Source organism: Tympanuchus pallidicinctus, unplaced genomic scaffold (genome assembly GCF_026119805.1).
Source record: "Tympanuchus pallidicinctus isolate F22 unplaced genomic scaffold, pur_lepc_1.0 scaffold8, whole genome shotgun sequence".
Classification (NCBI taxonomy): Eukaryota; Metazoa; Chordata; class Aves; order Galliformes; family Phasianidae; genus Tympanuchus; species Tympanuchus pallidicinctus.
In genome coordinates, this window is record NW_026294802.1 from 50,477,366 (window position 1) to 50,497,368 (window position 20,003).

The following is a 20,003-nucleotide window of genomic DNA, read 5'->3' on the forward strand; positions in this document are numbered from 1 at the left end:
TCAGAAGATGGCAGAGGTTTCTTCTAACCCGTTGCACTTTTGCATGGACTGGTTTGATAGCCATCTTACACAGATCCAGCCCTTGGGTTCCTCACCAACTCACATTTTCTTGTCGCTTCCCTTTCAGATGTGGATGTTCTTCAGAGGCTGGGCCTGGGAGGGAGAAGGCCGTCGAGCGGACTGTCCTTATCACATGCCATTCCTCAAGGGGTCATTCCTCTCAAATCAGGGGTTATCTTTACTCAGCGAGCACGCGTCGAAGCACCCATCAGCACCATCTTCCCTGCAGGCTCCAGCACTGACCTGCTCCTAGTGCTGAGCCTGTGCTCCCACCGCATCAACAACGCTTTCCTCTTTGCAGTCAAGAGCAAAAAGAAAAAACTGCAGCTGGGGGTTCAGTTTGTGCCTGGGAAGATAATAGTGTACGTGGGCCACAAGCGCTCTGTATATTTTGATTACAATGTTCACGATGGCCAATGGCACAATATGGCCATCAATATCCGTGGCCAGACAGTCACTTTATTTACTTCTTGTGGGAAGCACAGAATACATGCGGATTTGCATTTTAAAAAGGATGAGGCATTGGATCCACATGGGTCTTTCCTCTTTGGGAAGATGAACCATCACTCCGTGCAGTTTGAAGGAGCCATCTGCCAGTTCGATATTTATCCTTCCGCCAAGGCAGCTCATCATTACTGTAAATACCTGAAAAAACATTGCAGGCAAGCAGACACTTACCGGCCAAACCTTCCCCCGCTCATCCCCATCTTGCCCAGGGATCCCAGTGCCTCCCCAGGTACTCCACAGCATATGGAGCCCTCGCTTCAGGGTCTGAAAAACTTGACCACTGCCACCCCATCCTTGGCGTTCGGCAGGGTCACCGCACCCCTCAAGACTCGGGGTTCAGGTGCTACAACTGCCTTGGTCTCACCGCAGCCGCCACTTCCAAGACAGACAACCAAAGCCACGAAGGTTGCAGTGGCCCCATCTCCCGCTCCATCGAGTCCTGGGACACAGCCGCCCGCCCGTTCGCTGTCTCGGGGGACGGTGACGACCCTCAGGGTGTCTCGGCCAACTTCCAGCACGCACACGGAGAAAACTCCCCTGCCTGGTGCCAAAAACGCCCTGCCAGCAAGCCCGAGCCCTGCCACGACCAGCAGGAAAGAGACCAAGCAAGAGACCAAAAAGATCAACCAAAAATCAACCAGCAAGTCCTCTGAAGCACCCAGTACTGTAAAGCCTACCAGGAGGAGGACTGACAACACAACCAGCAGCGTCCACTTTGTCACCCTGAAGCAAACCCCACAGACCCCAACCGCCGGACCCCTTCCAAAGAAGCACGTGTCGCCCCCCACCAGGAAAGGGGATCCTGGCAACGTCCCTCTGGTGTACACCAAGCCACCCCTGGGGGCTGCCCGTCCTGTCTCCAGAGCCCAGGCTCAGGCCTTCAACCTTACCACCCCAGCTGCGACCGATGGCTATCAGATCTTCGACCCCCTTGGGCCCACTCCGTTTCCATTTTTACTGGGATACCCAGGAGTGAAAGGAGACAGAGGACCTCAGGTAAGCTTGAGCACTTCGTGACTCTTTGTAGGTCCAGCTCAGCTGGGTTGGCATTTCCAGAAAAGCAAATACCGAGATTGATTCGGGGTTTAAAACAAACAAACAAACAAAAAACCTTTCTCTATTTGCATTGTGTAATGGCTTTTTGTTTGTTTGTTTTGTTTTTCATTTATTCCTTAAAACACCCAAAGAGTTTCCTCTATAAATTTAACTACAGCATTCCACGTGCTCTCAGGGTGTGTGTGTCTTGGCCATGGCGAGCATACACACATTTTGTAATACTAAAAGCAGTCAGGCCACACTAATTATCTGCTAACATGTTTTTTTTAATGTAAGAATGCAAACAGAATCTTTAATCTGGCCAACGTTCAGGAGGATTTGGTGTTCCAACCCAAGCCTTTTGCTGTAATATATATGTGAGAGAGGGGCTGTACATGTATAAGTTTCTCCCAGACGGAGATTTTGGTTGCCAAGTTCCAGCCTAGAGCAAATTTTTACAGCTGACTTCTTAAAATAGTGAAAGAAGGGTATACAATGGAAAATTTGAGACAAGCTCCAGGAACACAATCAACAGCACTTGTGACTGCAGATGTGCTGCGCGTTGTTGCAACCCCTAAAATGCAAGGGCTGTGTTTTGGTGAGCCCCCAATATTTTGCTCATCTTCACGTCCTGCCTCTCACTTTTCAAAGCAGTGTGTTGGTTCTCTCTGGTAGTTTTGGGGGAGTTACTGAGGGGTGTGCTTCGTTCCGAGGTTCCCAGCTGTGGGAGAGGTGAAGGATGCCTGGCTGCACAGGCACATCCCTGCTGTAGTCATTGTGTTTGGAGATGTTTTGTAAAATCCCTGAGTAGGCAGAATGAGCTTCTGCAGATTTATCTGTGGGCAGTGTTTCACGGAGTAAAATTTCAGGCATAAATCCAAGAACAGAAGTTCAGCAATTGTGAACTTCTCTTAAAACACTCCTTACCTGCAATGGCTACATCTGTGTGGCCCGTGCTGAGCCCAGAGAAGTCTTAGACTGAACTGTGCTGAGGGTGACCAGGCTCCAAGTCCCCACATCCCCCTGCAATTTAAAGAGCGAATTATTGAACTGGAGTGGAAAATCCCTCTCAGCTTGTGAATCATAGCAAAGAAACTGATTCAGGCTGTGAGGACTGAGGGAAGAGATGGCGACGTTTTTCCATCTGGTCCGAGAACTGCAGTCTTGAATTGAGGGAAAGGAGAACATCTTGAGGCTCTGCCTGGCCCCGTGCTCTCCAACTGCTGGAAACAAAGTCAGCACTTAGGGAGGAAAGGTTATGGCTGGAGCTGGCTGCTGTGACTCATCGGGGATCTCTGTACAATGGTTCCTTGAATGTCTCTGACGTGGGAACAGAAAAGGGAGAAAAGAACGGAATGGGGCTGACACACTGAGAAATGCAGCAGTCCGACAGCCAGACAAGTGTGTTCAGAGAGAGTGCTGATAAATGCTCTGTGCTTGAGTAATGGCCTGGCAGCATCCTGGTGCTCAGGCAGATGCTCTGGTGAGGTGAGGACAGTTCTCTGGGCTGGTCACGGTGCTGCATGAGATGGCTGGGATGTGATGCGTGGAGCACAAAGCAGGGAGGGCAGGAGGGTTTGTTCCTTTGCCTGGCTGTGTTGCCTGATACAAGGTCTCTTCAAGATCCAATATCCCATAATGGGCAGGGAAGGATGTATGGAAAATCAAGGGGGAGCACCACGGCTAAGATGTATGTGTAGAGACATTCTTGGACTCTCCATCTTACCAAGAGAGGAGAAAGGACCATCCTTCATCCTGATCATCCCAAAATTGGGATGTGACTGACAGCTGGAGACGAGGCAGTGATGACTCAGGCGCTGTGGTCTCTGTGCTTTTTCTGAGCGGTACCAAAATAATTGTGGTGTAACCTCAGCCATGCAGAGGGGCCTCTTCCCCACAGCTGAGGGAAGCGTCTGCATGGTTAGAGGAGTGCAATCGGGAGGCTGAAGGGATGCACGTACCTCAAACCGAAAGACAGCACCGCCTGCGGGTTCATCTGTCCTAGAAGACCACCACGGTGCTGCACAACAGGAAGCGCTGACACTGTCTCACATGCAGAGCATTAATGCTTCAGGAATGTTGGGTTTACTGCGAGGGAGGATAATATGCTCTTAAAAAAGAAAAATTGCTTGGGAACCATTAATAACCACAAGCATTTGGGATCTCTGCTATGAATTTCTTCTGGAGAGGAGGGGAAATAGCATAAAGAGCCCCCAAGTGCCATGCTAGGTCAGTACCTGGGCACTACTTGGGGCTGGCCAGCATCCTGCATGACCCCAGCACATGGCTGAGAGCAGCTAGGGCAGCCACAACAGGAAAATAATGTTTGATGTTGAGTTTGGGCGCCAGCATCTCAAGCCCTCTCAAGGATAGATGTTTGGAGTCTTTCAATGGATGGGGAAGTGTTGCTTGCTGGGGAGGGTGCAGGAACTGAGCTTTGCTGCAGGGCATAGAGTGCTGCAGTCCTTCACTTTCCCCATCAGCAGAGATGTGCTCTGTGCATGTCGTAGAATTGTAGCAAGGCCTTGCTGTTGCACAGCTGGGTTGCAGAGTGCCCAGGCGAGCGCACTTATCATCCAGCCCTGCACACAGCAGCACCATCATCCAGTTTCTGTCTGAGTCGCTGGGTCCGAATGCTGGTGGCAGCAGCCCAGACAGAGGCGTGGCAAGGCTTTGGCAGGCAGCATCATTGCAAAGGCAGATGTTTCTGAGCCCATCCCAAGTCTAGACTGCTCCAGCTGCCATCTTCCACACGAGCGGTTTGTTTTGGAGTGCGGCTCCTTTCACAGGGAAGTGATCCTTGCCAATGAAATCAGCGTTCAGGAGAGAGAGAGGTGAATGGGAACACCGATCAGATATGAAGGGCCTATTTCCAGTCCTCCTTGTAGCAGAAAAGGCTCCTCCAGCTGACAGTCTATGATAAATTAAGAACACACAGTGCGTTTGAATGTCTCCTAATGAATGAGTCATGTTTTCTCTTGAAAGGAAGAAACAACATGCTTTGTATAACACATGGGAAAAGTTTGAGCTTCACTCATGCCGTTGGATCAGAGTTTTTTGCTAATTTAACCAGAATTATCCTCAAAGGGAAAAAATCTTGTAGGCAAATGACTAAGCATCAGAGAGCTCTATTTGCATAAGATGAAGTTAATTTTGAAAAGTAGTTCAGAGTGTAATTGAGACAGATGTGCAGCACGGGATGCAGAGGTGTATCCCATAAATGCACATGTAGGTGTTCCATCAACCTCTAGGAACAGAAAGTGGGTGATGGAGTATGGGATCCCTTTATTTCTCCATGCCCATTTAGGCTTCCTTGCAGGGTTGCTCAAGACTGACTTTCTCATGCACAGACTGCTCCCGCCATGTCTGTGGAAAAGCTGTTTTCATCAAACTGCCATACTGATATTTGGCTGTGTATAATGCTGCCACACAATTTGGAATCCAGCTGTGGACAAAACTTCTCTGTAATAGTTGTTGTACAAACCCAGAATACACATCTGTCTCTCTTCCAGAAATCATGTTAGAGGAGTGGCTTTCTGCCAACATCTTGGTTTGTGCCAGAATTTCAAGGGTTTGGGTCTTCTCTCCTCCTCTGCACAGTGCTGGCAAGGGTAGAGAGATGCAGAGGGGCTGGTGTACCCTTTGGGATGAGTTCTTCTCATCTTCCATTCTCCTGAGCAGGGAGAATCTAATGCTGGTGCTGCCCCTCAAGTTGTTCAGTCCCTCCGTGCCACCGCTCTCCGGATGCGCAATACTAAATAATGGATTTGTGGCAGAGAGCTGGTGGAAGGAATGCACCTTGTCTTCCTCCAGAAGGAAAGCAGGGCAGGTTCTCTGTCTGCAGGAGTAAAAACCATCCCTGTTTATGGTACTAGCATAGGAAAAAGCTTTTGAGGCATTTTCTGAAGTCACTTTTAAGGTGGCTTTCACCATGTGCATTAGCAATTGAGAGGGAATAACATTCAGTCTTTCATCTCCTGTTTGCGTACAGCAGCATGCCCTCCTGTGACGTGCAGCCAGTTATGGGATGTTCAAGGGGCAGAGTGTGGGGGATACAAGTACAGTGGGGAGACCTTAAATCACAGGCATGTCCATGTATCAGTATGCACTAGAATGTGGCTGAATCATGTCCTGGGCAGCCATCAGCTATTTGCTGCTAGGCTGAGTCCCTGCCCCTGGGGGAGCAATTACAGAAATAGTTTGCAACCTGAGCGATATGAATTCGAAACCATTCAAAAGGAAGAGAATCATTTCCCACACCGCCAGCACCGATTCCTGAACCGATTACAATTCACTTGAAACCTTCCCCAAACAGGTTCAGCCTTGCTCAGGTTCTGAGATCTGAAGGCAGCTCTGCTCCCAGGGGTGTTGCTGCGGGCAGGGGAAGCTGTGGGGAGGGCCATGAATGTGGGAAAGGTGGAAGGATGAGCTGAGCTGATCTCAGCAGCAAGAGGAAGCGGTGAGATTTCGCTTGTCCTCAGGGTCCGATGTATTTCACTTTCAGACAACCTAGCTTAATTTTCCATGTGCAACTTGAAGCTCCAAAAGCTACAGAAAGCATCCTTTTTGCGCCGGCAAGTTTCCCAGCAGCAGCTTAGAATAAATCCTGTAATCATTTGGTGGGATCAGTCATCATCGCTAACGCTACCGTGGGAAACCCAGAAGGGTTAAACTTTCATGTGGCTGCCATGAGCTGATCACGGAGCTGTTCGGGCTGGTTCACAGCTCTGCTGTTTGGCTCGAGAAGAGAGAGGATCTGCTTTTGCCATGTTATTCCTTGATCTCTGAGTTTGCTTGGTGTGATAACAGAGTGTGTGTGTGTTCTCCACCATCAGTTTGCAGTGAGGAGCAGGACAGAAGCCAGAGACAAGAGGCAAAGTGCTGGAGGAGGCTGTCAGCTCTGCCGGTCCCCCAGGGCGTCCATGCAAGGAGAGGGCAGAAGTGATATCTTCCTCCAGCTGCCAGGAAGAGGAAACCTTCCTGCCCCTCGGAGCACTTCCCACTGCTCACAATGGGTTTCCCCAGGGATGCTCGAAGGGTTACAGCGGAAAGGTCCGCCCAGGCTCTGCATGGTTTAACTCTTCCCTGCATCCCTGTGAGCAGGGTGAGGGGGGAGATGCTCCGACGAGTGTAGGGACACTACAGGCATTAGAATCATGGAATCATTGGGGTTGAAAAAGATCTATAAGATCATCCAGTCCAGCCGTCCACCTACCACCAACGCTGCCCATAGACCACATCCCTCAGTACCACACCTGCCCTTTCCTGAAGGGGCAGCACCTCCACCTCTCCCTGGGCAGCCTGTGCCACTGCCCCTCTGCTCTTTCTGAGGAGAAATTCCTCGTAATACCCAACCTGCAGGCAGGCTCTAGAGGCGTGCTGCGCTGATGGATGTCTCTTTCTTCTCACGTCTCAGAGCTTTACGTTTGAAGTGGGACAGCATCCATCGTCTGTAAGTAGCTGGGCCCTGCTCCAGCCTTATTCTTCTCTGGCTGCCTCTGCGGATGTGCATTTTTCTCCGTGTGTATTTCAGCGCTGCTCTCTCCAGTTGTCTGACGTGGGCCTCTTGTCTGAAAGCCGGAGCTGGATGACACAGAGCCTTGTGCATGGGGCACGAGGCAGAAGAGGGATGAGTCACTGGGAAGGCACGGTGCACGTCCCATCCAACCCAGCTACAAAGAACCATGTGAGGAGCGGGAGCGTGGCCTCGTGTCATGTTTCACAGCAACTACACGTGTTCATCCAGTACCTCTGTCATCTCCACCATGCTGTGTTTATTTATTTGTGGACGGGCCCTTGCCCTATGCATGCTGACCACCATGTTGTGATGCCTTTTGGCTTCTTGGATGGAGCCCTGGGCCTGGTGTGCTGGCTGGCAAAAAGCTCACGGCAGGGGATGTGGTTGGAACTGGATGATCTTTAAGGTCCTTCCCAACCCAAGCTGTTCTGTGATTCTATAGTTCTGCAATACTTATCCCGCAGTCACTTCATCCCTCTTGTTTTCATGAAAGCAAAAAAAAGGTTGAAGGAGAGGCAGCAAATTAAACCAAAGTGGTAGGGATTCCTGAATTACATACTGTTTTTCTGTGTGCCTTTCCCTAACTCCATATCCCCACTCCAGTGCAGGTATTAACTCTCTCCTTTGTTTTTGTCGGCTCCAGTTTATTCTGAACAGTGCACATTTTTGGAGAACGTTTTTACTCATGTGGCCAAGTGCAATTGCAGCTGCTTAGCAGGAAGGTGGAGGAGGTCACCTCCTGTCTGGTACTTGAGAAACGTGGCTCTCAGGCAGTTGCATCTTTTCCTTTACATCTTCTTTTTGGGGTACGGGGGAATGGTTTCTGATGGAGAAGAGGTTAAGGACTTGAATTAATCTTTGGTAAGCTCCATTAAAACTCAGCTGTATCAGTTGCGTTGGGTGCATGTTTTGATAGTTATCTTCCTAACTAAAAAGGCACGAGGATTTTTTTAAAATAAAAGTTTGGATTCTAGAGAGCAATTACTTAAGACTTAAAAAAAAGAAAAGAAAGAACAACTGTCGGTTGGCACAGCTGTATAATTGTGTTATGCACGGGAGCCTGGGCTGGCACAATGGCAGAATAAAATGACGTGTGTATTGCTAAAATGAGGGTCAGCTGTATCAGCTGTGAGTGTTGCTGATACAAGGACTGGTAGCACCGTGTTGGCCAGCAGCAAGCAGCTTGCAGAGGGCTCAGATCAATTGATCCAGGCTGCAGAGAATGGAAATTCCTAGGACAGGGAGCAGTGTTGGGTAGGAGCAGTGAACAGTGCAGCAGCAGAAGTGCAGCACTGTGCATCTCAGTGTGGAGAATTACCAATTCTGTGCTGTGTAGACTCTTACACCTTAAAAGCAACCATTTCCTAGTTACCTGTACTGCTGACAGAAGTAGCTTCAGAAAGAAATGCTCTGATTCTTTTGATGTCCTATCAAATTAGTAGCATAGAGGGACCGGCCCTGGGCTTTGCTTAATCTCCCCCCAGGCTTTTTCCCACAGGGACAAGGTTTGGATGGATGTCTCTTATCAGAATGAGGTTCAGGCAAGTTTTCTCTGTCTGAAATCTTGGTGTACAGTAATGTATAGCGTGCCTTGCTCACTGTGGTGCCAACACGTGGCTGGTGGTGGGTGCTGGCACGTAGCAGGGAGCTCTGAAGCTGGAGGCAATTGTATTACTGCTGTGATAGAGCACTGGTCTGGGAAATGGAGTGTGAAGCACTGCTGTGCTCACAGGAACGTGGTCCATGGTGGAAAGATGTGAACACTCTGCTCTCTGCAAACAGATGCTTCTGCAGATGTTGTGCACAGCTTGCAGGCTTTTACAGCAATAGCAGAAGTTGAAGGGGAGTTCTGGGCACTTTGTTATAATTTGCCTGTGTTGCTTGGTTTATCCAAATGGGTCTCCTTGAAACACTCAGGAGAATCATCCTGAGTTTATTTTCTAGAGCAATCTGTAACGTTTACTTTTATTTTCCTAGGGTCCACCAGGTCTGCCGGGCTTACCAGGACCACCAGGCAAGAGGGGTTCTCGAGTAAGTGCTTTAAGAACTTCTATTTCTTTCCATCTGTACCTATTGCACCTGACCTTCTGCTCCAAGGGCTACTGTGTGGTCCTGTGGCTGGGCAGTGGTTGCTTTCAGACCTACCAGTGGGGTCTGCCCTTCCTCCTTTCTCTCCTTCCCTGTTACAGATTCCAGGAAGGCAACTTTTGGTGATCTGCAGCCTCTCCAAACCATGATTTTACAGCAGCAAAGGCTGGGGGAGAATGTTTTAAAATGGCTGTCAGAAGGATGAGTTCTGCCTGCCTCATTTTGTTTCCAGTAGGCAGCATGCCCTACTCCTACAGTTAAGCACTGGCACCATTTTCATGGTTGCAAGGTGCTGTCCCACAAGGTACAGTTATGGAGCCTGGGTCCTGAGCCCTGAGCTGATGTGGGTTGGGAATCAGCTGATATAGGAGTACAAGGCTGTACTTCTTGGGAATACTTGAATCTGTGATCCAGGCAGCATCCTGGCCTGGCAGCAGAGGGAGATTTGCTCAGACCTATTTGGCTAAAAGTCAATCCTGTGTAAAGTCTTTAAGGAACAGCCATGAGGCTGAGCGAGAAGGCTGTGTGCTCATGGCGACACTTGTTATGGTCCTGGGGGGTAAATGAACTTTCTTTCTGTCATAGTAACAACACCCACTGTAGCATGGGATGGATATCAGTAGACCTGAATACAGATTTGGGCCCCAAGGCATCAGAGAGCTTTAGGCTGCTGTGTTTTATGGACAAGATAATGTGTTCCACATCAGGGATGTTCTTTGGTGAAATACAACTGGCTATGCAGCTGCGATGCCTTCTGTGTGCCAGTACCTAAGCAGAAACCACATCAGCACATTGCCTGGACTTTGTCTTTATCAGCAGGTCCCCGTGAAGGCTGCAGGGCTGTTCTTACCCCAGCCCCAACCCCACGCGGCTGTTTGGTGTTACTTCTTGCAGTCCTGTGGTGTGCAAACCAGGCTCCACGTCTGGAGGCCCAGCTGTGTGAATGACCAACTTTTACCTCTACCTCCGAATTCCACTATCTGCCAAAACTGCAGTTTTCCTAGGAGAAAAAAAAAAACGTTGTGGAAAACCATGTCACAACTTGGCATTGCTCCCCATCCTATATTTAAGACAATCCCCTGAAAGACAATAAGCAACAGAGGATCTCTGAGTTCAGCCCCTGCCAGAGGTGCTGAGAATCAGCCCAGGGAAGAGTTCCCAGTTAGGAAGTGCTCACACAGCTGAGCCTGGCTTGGCTCAGGCTGCTGCATAGAGGCTGTGCTAATTTTGGGAGGGGGCAAGAGGGTCACCCTGTAAATGTCTGGCCTGGAGCACTGAAGACAGTACTGCTCTGTGCGTGAGTTGTTTTGACTTTGCAGCGTGTTTTTAGTATTTTTTTTTTTCTTGTGGTTCTTCAGGGTTTAAGGACTTAACTGCAAGGAAGAGGACCTGCCAGAAATAAAGATAGGCTTAGGGGAATTCTTGCATCTTTTGCTTTTGTTGTGCATGAGTCACATCAAAATAAATGTGCAGCATGGCTGAGGATATGTTCTACCTCTGCTTCACTTGATCCTCCAGTAAAGCAGATTTGTTCTTGTACCATCCCAAGGGTAATCCATGGGGTGCCCCATAAGGTGTCCCCCAAGCATGGACTGCTGAGGAGAGGTGAGCATTGCATGCAGCTTTGCAGTGCTGGATGCTGGAGAAAAAGAAGGGTTTCTTCTTGTCACCAGTGCAGTTTATGGCTTTGATTGTCCTTGTTATAGCTTGCATAATTCCTACGTTATTAATGCTTGAACAATAACTTGGTTTATTTGTTAGCTGCAGCATTTGACTCATGACCTTCTGTAGCTGTGAAGCCCATGAAGTGGCTGTCTTGCTGATGTAGCACAGTATTTCCACTCCTTTGAATTCTGTATTCCCTCTGTTTTATTTCCCTTTCTCCCCCCGTGTTGGTCAGAGTTAAATGAAAGCTCAGATCAGCTTTTGCTTTGAGGGTGAGATTGTGGTCAGAGATGGTTTGTAAGGAAAGCTGACTGCTCCCATGAGTCTGTCTCCTTGTTTCCAGCAGATAAATATCTCTAGCCTCGCCTTACAGCCAGAAAGTTGCTCTTCTATGTAAGCAATTGCCCCCGATTTGCAGTAACAAATGCCAGTCTGTAAAGGTTTGAAAAAGGGTGTGGGACACAGTGCTCAAATGCAATGCAGAGTAGAAGCCAGATGGATTCTAAGGTTTTCTAAAAAATTATTTCCTTGATTTTTAAGTTTACCCCTATTCTAGGAGAGTGAAGTGAATGCTACACCCAGTCGCTCTGCATCAGATACACATGGAGACAGAATATTCGCATGCCCTTCTCTGCAGCCATAAGGACACAGGGATTTACCAAATAAAAGTTGGGTATTTCTCACTGTCGTGTAAGGGATCCCGTGCTTCCTAATATCCAACCTGAACACACCCCCAGGTGTAAATTCCCATTTAACACAGGTGAGCAAACTCAGGTGCAGGGGGCACATTTTCCCCAAGGAGTGTGTTTTACCCCTGGCCACCCAACAGGCCGGAGGCAGAGTTTGGAGTGAAGCCACAAAGCCTGACACGCTGCCATTGCTCTTGTTTGACCTGTCAGATGGCTGCAGGAGAAATGTGCATTTCTCATGTGCTTCAGGATGCTCTTACCATGCTCCTGTGAACCTTGAAAGATTGCAAGGTCCCGGTGTGACACATCCCTGCGACATTTGGTCTGTGCTTGCAGAAAGTCTCCCTTGCCTTCAAAATGCACTGCTTCCCCCTGAAAGAAGCAAGGAGTCAGCCAGCTGTTCGGGTTCCCCGTACCCTCATTCCTCGAGGAAGACTTTCCCATTTCTGAAAAGGAGTGCTTAAAGAAACAGTCTGTTTGGTTTCACCTCAAATATTTCGCTCGTTTTTCAGCAAGCCAAAGGTCAGAGAGGGATCTGTAGGTCAGAGAAAAGGGAAAGCCCAAGGCGTAATGAGTCCTGAATGAGCAGCCGTTCCTCTGACTGAAGCTTTCTCACATTTAGCAGGAGTTCTGAGGATATCTCCCCCCTTGTGAATGCTGAGGCAGTGAAGGCAGCTGTGCATAGTTACACTTTTGTTAATTTGGGGGGCTGTGAAGCAGTGTGCATAAAAGCACTTCTGTCAGCCGGGTCCCATCTCCAGGCACGTCACCCAGAGCTGCACGGCGCGGTGCCGCTCCCAAGTGGCTGCCATTCATGTGGATTACATTCCAGGGAGATGACAAGGCTGTCACCTTTGGGAAGCCCTTATCACTTGGAGAACACATTCAGGGATTGTTCTGGCTGCTCTGTTGCTGAGCCTTGGGCTGCTGCTTTCTGGGATAACATTTTCCGTGGCATTTCTGGTGTGAGGTTTGGATCATTTCAGATGCAAGTTAGCTTGTCTCTAGACTGGGTTGGTTCAGCTATGAGAAGGGGGACAAAAAGAATGAGAAGAGAGGCACAATTGCACATAGTAAAATGTGCTATGGGATTTTTTGATTGACTGATCTCAAAGTTGTCCCATCCTGAGTACAGAAGAGAGAAACAAAACTGATGTATTAGAATTACAGAATCATTTGAGCTGGAAGGGACCCTTAAAGGTCGTCTGGTCCACCTCTCTGCAAACAGTAGGGACACCCACAGCTCCATCAGGTGCTCAGAGCTTCGTCCAGCCTGGCTACCTTCAAAGATGACTGTAAATGATGATAAACATTCTTAGGAGAATCATGATTTCTAGACATGAGTGAGACTAAATCCAAGATAGTGTGATAAAAATATAGTGATTAACTGTAAAACTATGAAGCAATTAATTCTTGAATTGCTTCTCGATGGAGAGGAAGCACAGACTGGAGATGGATAGTTCTGCTGGGTGCAATAGGAGAAGCGGAATGAAGGTCAAAGTGGGTTTAATAGAACAAGTGTGTGTATATAGGGTGCATGATGAGTCATTGGGGTTTGCAGATAGATAAGTGGATTCACGTGGGAGCCTCACTTACACGATGCTGTACTGCTAACAGCTCCCAAGGCGGTGCTGTCCCACACCTTCTGTCCCCCAGCCCAACTCAATGTACCACACTGCATCTTCCTCGTCTGCCAGGAATGTGGGTGGAAGCGTAGATTCACGACTAACCGTGTTGGAACACATCGAGATCAGTTATTTTTACCATTTTTAGGACTACTGCCAGGCTACGCCCTTTTCTCTCCGCAGTTACGAGAGCAGTTTAAAATGTCTAGCACAATCCCCAGACATGGTTACAGCAGCCACTGGTGTGCCAGACTGGACTTCCCACTGTCAACTTCATCAGCAGGATGTGGCTGCTTTTCACCAGCGTGAGACCACATCGGTCTCTGGGAGCAGGATGGGTTTCTGTTCTTCCTTTGCTCGGATTACACACCACGAGTCTCACTCAATTCAGTGGTAAATCCTCTGTCTTGTATGTCAAGAGCCCGTGTTTTCTCATAATCACATGTTTTAGCACTGGGTAATGGGACCAGATTCTTTCTCTGGCCTTCCCCCCTTTACCAGCCCACTTTTGGTTAAAGCCTTATGATTGCGTTGTGCTTTGGTTTAGGTCTGGAAGAGTCTGCACCAAATTTGGCTGGAGGCACAACGAGTCTCCTAACCAGGAGCTCTTGGTGGGCAGCCCAGCTCCCTACATTCCAGCTTTCCTCCTGGAAACTCTCCCTGTCAGCTAGGAGTCACCAAACCGTGCCGTTCCTTCCAGCCTAACTCTTTTAAGCCTGCCCCAGGCAATGGCAAAGCACAGATTTCAGCTAACTGCACTGACGTGGGCTATGAGCCAAGCTGCCCTGCTCCAAATTTGAATAACAGCTGAATTCCCTCCTCAAATCTAACAGCAGTCAGAATTTATGAACTCTGCTCAGTGCTACCCAGATTATTGCTTATGCATAAGTGCTTTTTAGGAAGCCATCTTTTATAGAGACTTTACTGCTCTGGTTTCTGCCACTTGTATTGATTTTCATTCTTATTTAGGACCTGGAAGAATCGAGTTCAAGTGCTTTTGCTACTGCAGGCTTGTACATGAAGCCTCCATCCCACCCAATGCGACCAACAGACAGTGCCATACTTTAGTGGGAAAATGAATTTATTGGAGACCACTTGGTTATAGCACCTGTATGGGTTTTCAAATTACCATTTGATACTCCTTCAGTTTTGTTGAAAATTCACAGCCAGGCTTAAAGGTACGGGGGAATTTCAGGCTGAAAAGTTGGGAGGGAATTAAGAAAGAGACAATGAAAGTATTTGGGTAAAAGATGTCATTTGGAAAGCTGAGCCTCAGCCTTGATGGAACAGCTTGTGGAGAGCAGAGCTGCACAGGTTGTGAAACAGCACTGAGCACTCGTCAGCTGTCTGTGCCACAAGATACAATAGCTAGACAAAAAAAGCCATTATTTCCTACTAGAGTGTAGTAAAAATAAAACTGAATAAACATCAGCTCGCTGGTACTCTTCCAAAAGAGGTCAAGAACTCTGCACTTGTTTGCCAGTTGCATGTTTAATGGCAGTGATCGTCTTTGGACATCAGACCCTGGAGACCTTGGCCACACATCCTCTGAAGTGCCCACTGGGAAGAGTTGAGCTTACTGAGAAAGTGCATGAGAGGCTTTTTGTCCCCCAGCCCATCCTCCTCCTAACTGGAGGGACATTACTGTGCTCCTGACGGTGGTGTGAAGCTCACACACAGTCTTGGCAGAACAGAAGCCCTTGGAATTAAGTCTTCAGGTTATTTCATCTCTCAGGAACGTGTTCAAGAGGACTTAGAATTATTACTACTTCTGCCTGAAAGGTTAACAGAACTTTCGTGCTATATACAATCCTGGGATAAACTATCCTTGGCCGTTTGTTCCAGATAACTCCTTAAATAGCCGTTGGAAAGTATGTAAAGTGCTTTCAAAATGTGATGTAAAAGGAGATGCTGGTGCATGTGTCTAAGGTAGATGCCCTAACGGTGTCACTGCCTTGTAAGAGCTATGCAGAAACACCCATCTAAATGGTATTTATTTTTAAATTGGGTCTCGCCTCCACTCCGCCTGTTTTACCGTCCTGCCATCCATTCTTTCTCCCTCTAAAGACAAAAATCTCTTTTCCTTGTAGGGGAAAAGAGTTCATCCTAAATAAATAATGCGCAATTTAAAATTTCCCTTTAGTAACTGCTTCCATCCTCCTTCACTTTTACCCAACAAAGCATCCCCCCCACTTGCTCTGCCCTTTGCTCACCTCCTGCCCTTTCTGGGGCTCCTTGCACAGCTTCCCCTCCCCTGACCCCAAAGTATTTCTGTGCCTGGATGGGGGGATATTTAGTATCACTGAACCATCTCATGGTCATTGTGGATGTTGCATTGACAGATAAGTGTTGCCTTCCGAAGGGTGGGCAGGAGCCGGTGCTGATGAATATTACTGACCCCTCTTGACTTCATTTTGTGTTTGTTGTGTTTTTTAGGGTCCTCCGGGTCCCCACGGAAACCCTGGTTCACCTGGACCCCCAGGCCTGAAAGTAAGTGTGCACTGATGGGCACGAAGAGCTTTACCTTTGTGTTTCTGATGCTTCCCAGTGGGGCTCTCAGCAGAACAAAGAGTAGCTGAAGGCATTTATCCCCTCCCCTCTGCTTGGACACAGTCAAAGCCTTCTCCTGTGCTTACAGGAGACCCCGCTGTGCACCTCGATTCTCAGCTCTCTCTAATTTCAAACGCTTCCTAATTAGGATCCTGCCTGAGCTATGCCTGTGGCAGGGAGCAGGCTGCTGTGCAGGGACGAGGGCAGTGGAACCACTCATCCCACCACATCCTCATTTCTTCACTCTATTTCTCACGGATTTCACAGCATCCATCAGCAGCAGGGGCTTAGCAGCACCCACTTCTCCTCTCGCTTCCTCCTCCCTCACCTCCCCTTCCCTCTGCAGAGCTTCTGGGCAGCTGGAACTCTTCCCCATCAGATCCCATGGCTGCCTCCTACATGTCCTCATCTCTCCCATGAGGTCTCCACTGGGGCCGAAAAGTCATTGAGATTTGAAGGGCAGTGCTTAGCAGAGGTTTGCACAAGCAAGCTGTAGGTGCAAGCAAGAATCCTTTCTTTTTATGATCTCATCAGTAGGCAGGGATATTAGGAGCACTATTGATGCTCTGGGAAAAAGATTGTGGAAACTTGGCCCGCTGCCGTTACGCGATTAAAAATTAGGCACTGGAGACCTGCTGGTGAACAGCAGCTGTTTTAAATTCTGCAGTGTAGCTGTATGGCCTGAAAAGTGAGGCTGTAAAAGTTCTATATCTTCAGTGCTCAGCATTTATTCTCCACTGGTGACTTCCAGATCACACTTGCTGAGTTTTACAAGTCAAATCAAAGTCCTTTTTACCTAACTTCTAGTCGTGCAAATTCAGCCTGATCCAATCTGTGCAGCCAAAATGCTTTTCTGTGCTATGGGTGTTGTTTTTTTTTTTAACGTTAGCCCAATTTCAGAAATCATCACATGGCCATAAAGCTGTATTCAGCTGGCTTCTTGTTAGAAATAAAACGTTTCTATACGTATTTTTCTCCCATCCTGGCTGGCTGCTTAACAGCCTGTGGTGGATGAATTGCTGTAGCAGTCTGCAGCAGAAATGTGGGGCCACTGGTCTGCACTATGCCACTTAATTTTGCCCTGACAATGTTTGCAGGATTACGCTGTTCTCTATGATACTGTGTCACAAGAAGCACTGGGCTTGCAATGGGAGCGGAGAGCTGCAGCTCTGGTGTAACAGAACCAGCTGTAACTCCACTTCTATCAATGAGAGCCTTCTAAGATGTTATTGCAAGACCTTTGCATATGAAGTACTTTTTGTAAGGTTCCCAGAGCTTTGATTTCCCTCCTTCCCTTTATTCATTGCTATACCAGTCCCAGAAGTTGGAGTTCACGGAAAATCAAGGCATTTCATGCCCTTGCATTTTAAATGCCCTCACCAGGGTCCACAAATCTGCACCTGGGACCTGCTATCCTCCTAGCATGCCCAGCCCATGGCCAAAGTCTGGCCTGTGCCTGTAGGAAGGGCAACCCCAAGCAGAACCACTGCTGGGTGCCTGCAAGTGGGCTCCGTCTGCCCTCAGCATCCCTTAACCACGTGGAAAAAACAAGCAGCTCAAAAAGGAAGCTGAACTTTCCCAGATAGATAGAGCTTGGAAACAATGACTAACAGCAAGTATTGTCACTGAGGAAGTAACCCAGGGGCATAATTTTTATCAGCTGAATTAACAGAGCACTCATGAGGTCAGACAGTGCATGAGTACAGTGGAGGTGATCCCACACTGAGGATGCCCAGCAGCATCAGGACTGGAACCCGTCAGCAGGCTGTGTTTTCCAGAGGCATCACAGCAACTGGGTTTGTACCTCTCATGCAGAAGCCTTTGGCCCCAGATGTTAGTGTGTTTTGCTTAGCTGCTCCAGAGGAATCTTCCTCGTTACTGCGGTAGGCAAAGTTGGATTTTCCTGTTAGCGGATGGTTTGGCTGTAGTGCCACTGATGCTTGAAATACTATTAGTGGGATTGCGAAGCGGAGGTGTTTAAATTTCACAGCTGTCGGCTTCTCCCAGATATGGATAAAAACAGAAGAAAGCATTTTCCTTTCCAAGGAAATGTGCTCCGTCGGTTGGGATGGGAAGGCTTGTAGGCAGGGGCTGATGGATGAGGTTAGGGTAAATGTCACCGTGTGGCTGCTGCACAGGAGGAGCTGGGCATTCCTCAGCCTCAGCCCTCAACATCAGCCATCTGTCTCGCTGGCCCCGATGCACTCTTGTTATTTAATCTTAGGAAAGTGTGATCCCACTGTGGCTGAGCTCCCCACCAGTGTGAGGATCAGAGCAGTGTAAAGCATAGAACACAAGGCACAGACAGCTAACATGATCTGGACCTCACCAGGGAGCGATGTGAGAGACATCTCACCGAGCCCTTGGGAAGGCTGGTGGAGGTGGTGGATGTCTACCTGCAGCATTAGAGTAATTCTGCTGAAGCGATTAGCTGTGATCTCAAGCACCCACAGACAGCTCAGGGTGGGAGACTTGCCTGAAAACAGCTGCATGCAAAGCAAGATTGTCTGCATGACTTCATGTAGTGCTTGGAAACCAGGCAGCCTTCATTCAGAAACTCTACAGATTCATCTGCCTTGAGTTGGCAGCGCTCCCTACAGTCCATAGCCAAGCCATCTCACTCCCCAAGCCTTACAGCTTGTGGTGGATGGTGGGAGAGGAGGAGGGGGGTGCAAGGTGTGTCAGATGCAGTAATGCTGCATGGAGAAGCTGCTCGGCTGGCCTTAGCTAGACCTTCATGTTGCTAATGAGAAACACCAATTAGCAGATAATAATATTATTCTGTAAAGTCCTAGTCCTTCAAGTCCTTCCAAGCACTTCCCTTGGCAACTAATACTTATCTCTTCCAAAAGAATCTGGCATACTGCAAATCTCATCCCCTTTTTCCTGCTTCTATCTCTTTTCCCACCTTTCCACCTTTTAAGACTTTAACCTGGGATTTTCCAAGGACTGTCCTGGAATTAGCTGTTGACAAGGTGCTGAAATCCTATCAGAAGATCAGCCTTTGGTTGTACTTTCTCTTGTCACGGCTTTTAAACAGGAAAATAATGCATACTGCCACTTAAGATAAAGTGTGCCTCTTCCTCTGCCAGCCTGAACGCCTCCCAATTGCTCTGGCTGCTGATGGTGTCTAATTAGTGTAACTTTCTCTCCAGTTTCATCTGTTCCCCACAGTTAAAGAAAACAACAGCAGCTAGGAAGTTGTTAAGGATGGTTTATCCACAATAATAGCTTGGTAATTATTTTTGTGATGGTAGTTGTAGGCAAGGAAGAAATCACAGCTGTCTGATCTAATAAGTATCAAAAGTCCTGACATCGCCTTCTTCCAGACATCCTTTTTTAGTCAATTTAATACTGTCAAATACTATTTAAAACTCAGCATTTTAGCAGCAGTATTAACTTGTCAAAACCAGCCCTGGCAAAACAGAGCTATTCCTGAGGGCTTTAATGCATTTGAGCTATGGGAAGAAGACACAGGTGAAACCAAATGGTGGGTCTAAGCTGGGGGCTTGATGAAAGCAAGACCACATCTATGAGTCGGGTCTGTGACGTCATTAATTTAAGTTTCTCATTTCAGGGTCAGAAAGGTGATCCTGGGCTGTCGCCTGGAAAAGCTCGCAGAGGACCAAAGGTGAGGTGGCACTGAGGTCACGTTGTGCTTCAAGCCCTGTGCCTACACGTGGGGGGGGTCCATGCTGCAGCCATGGGCAGCACAGCTGCTCGTGTAGGCTTGGGACTCTGGATTCAGCACTAAAGAGGGTTAGCTGAGTTAAGGGCCATGTGCTCTGCCAATTCTTTCCAATGAGTGACAAGCCCCATTTTTGCAGTTTCACAGCTGAGTGAATTTTACAGAGGCCACAAGGCCTCAGAGAGGTCTAGAATGAATAGAAAGGCAATCAGGGCTTCACAGTATCTACCTCAATTAGTTCTTTCCGTGGTGGCTGCACAATACTTCGTAATTCACATCCAGGACGAGAGGCCTGGTTTTCTTCCTCTCATCATAAGCCTTGCTATAAATGCACCGTTAATAGAAAGCATCAGCCATGAAGAGCTCAGACCCTCCGTTTGAAACCAGATGCCTCAGTGCCCTGTGGGGCTGTGAGCTCAGGGTGACACTCACAAACGTTGAGGTGGCTGAGGCTGAAACGACACGTTTAACTTAACAGCACGAGGTGCCTTTGGAAACGTCTGGGGCTGTATCACAATGGCATCACATGGAAACCATCCACCCTCACAATCTGGAACTGTTTTCTTGCAAGCATGCTC

General features: G+C 48.3%; 1 protein-coding gene across 2 annotated transcripts in view; it reads left to right on the forward strand.

Moving 5' to 3' along the window:
• Positions 1-20,003, forward strand: part of COL27A1 (collagen type XXVII alpha 1 chain) — a 127,851-nt gene that overhangs the window by 13,020 nt on the left and 94,828 nt on the right. For both annotated transcript variants that reach the window (XM_052668184.1, XM_052668185.1), the window contains exons 4-7: positions 128-1,563; positions 9,098-9,151; positions 15,624-15,677; positions 19,315-19,368. In XM_052668184.1, coding sequence (XP_052524144.1) covers positions 128-1,563; positions 9,098-9,151; positions 15,624-15,677; positions 19,315-19,368 — 1,598 coding nt within the window. The remainder of the gene's footprint in view (positions 1-127; positions 1,564-9,097; positions 9,152-15,623; positions 15,678-19,314; positions 19,369-20,003) is intronic.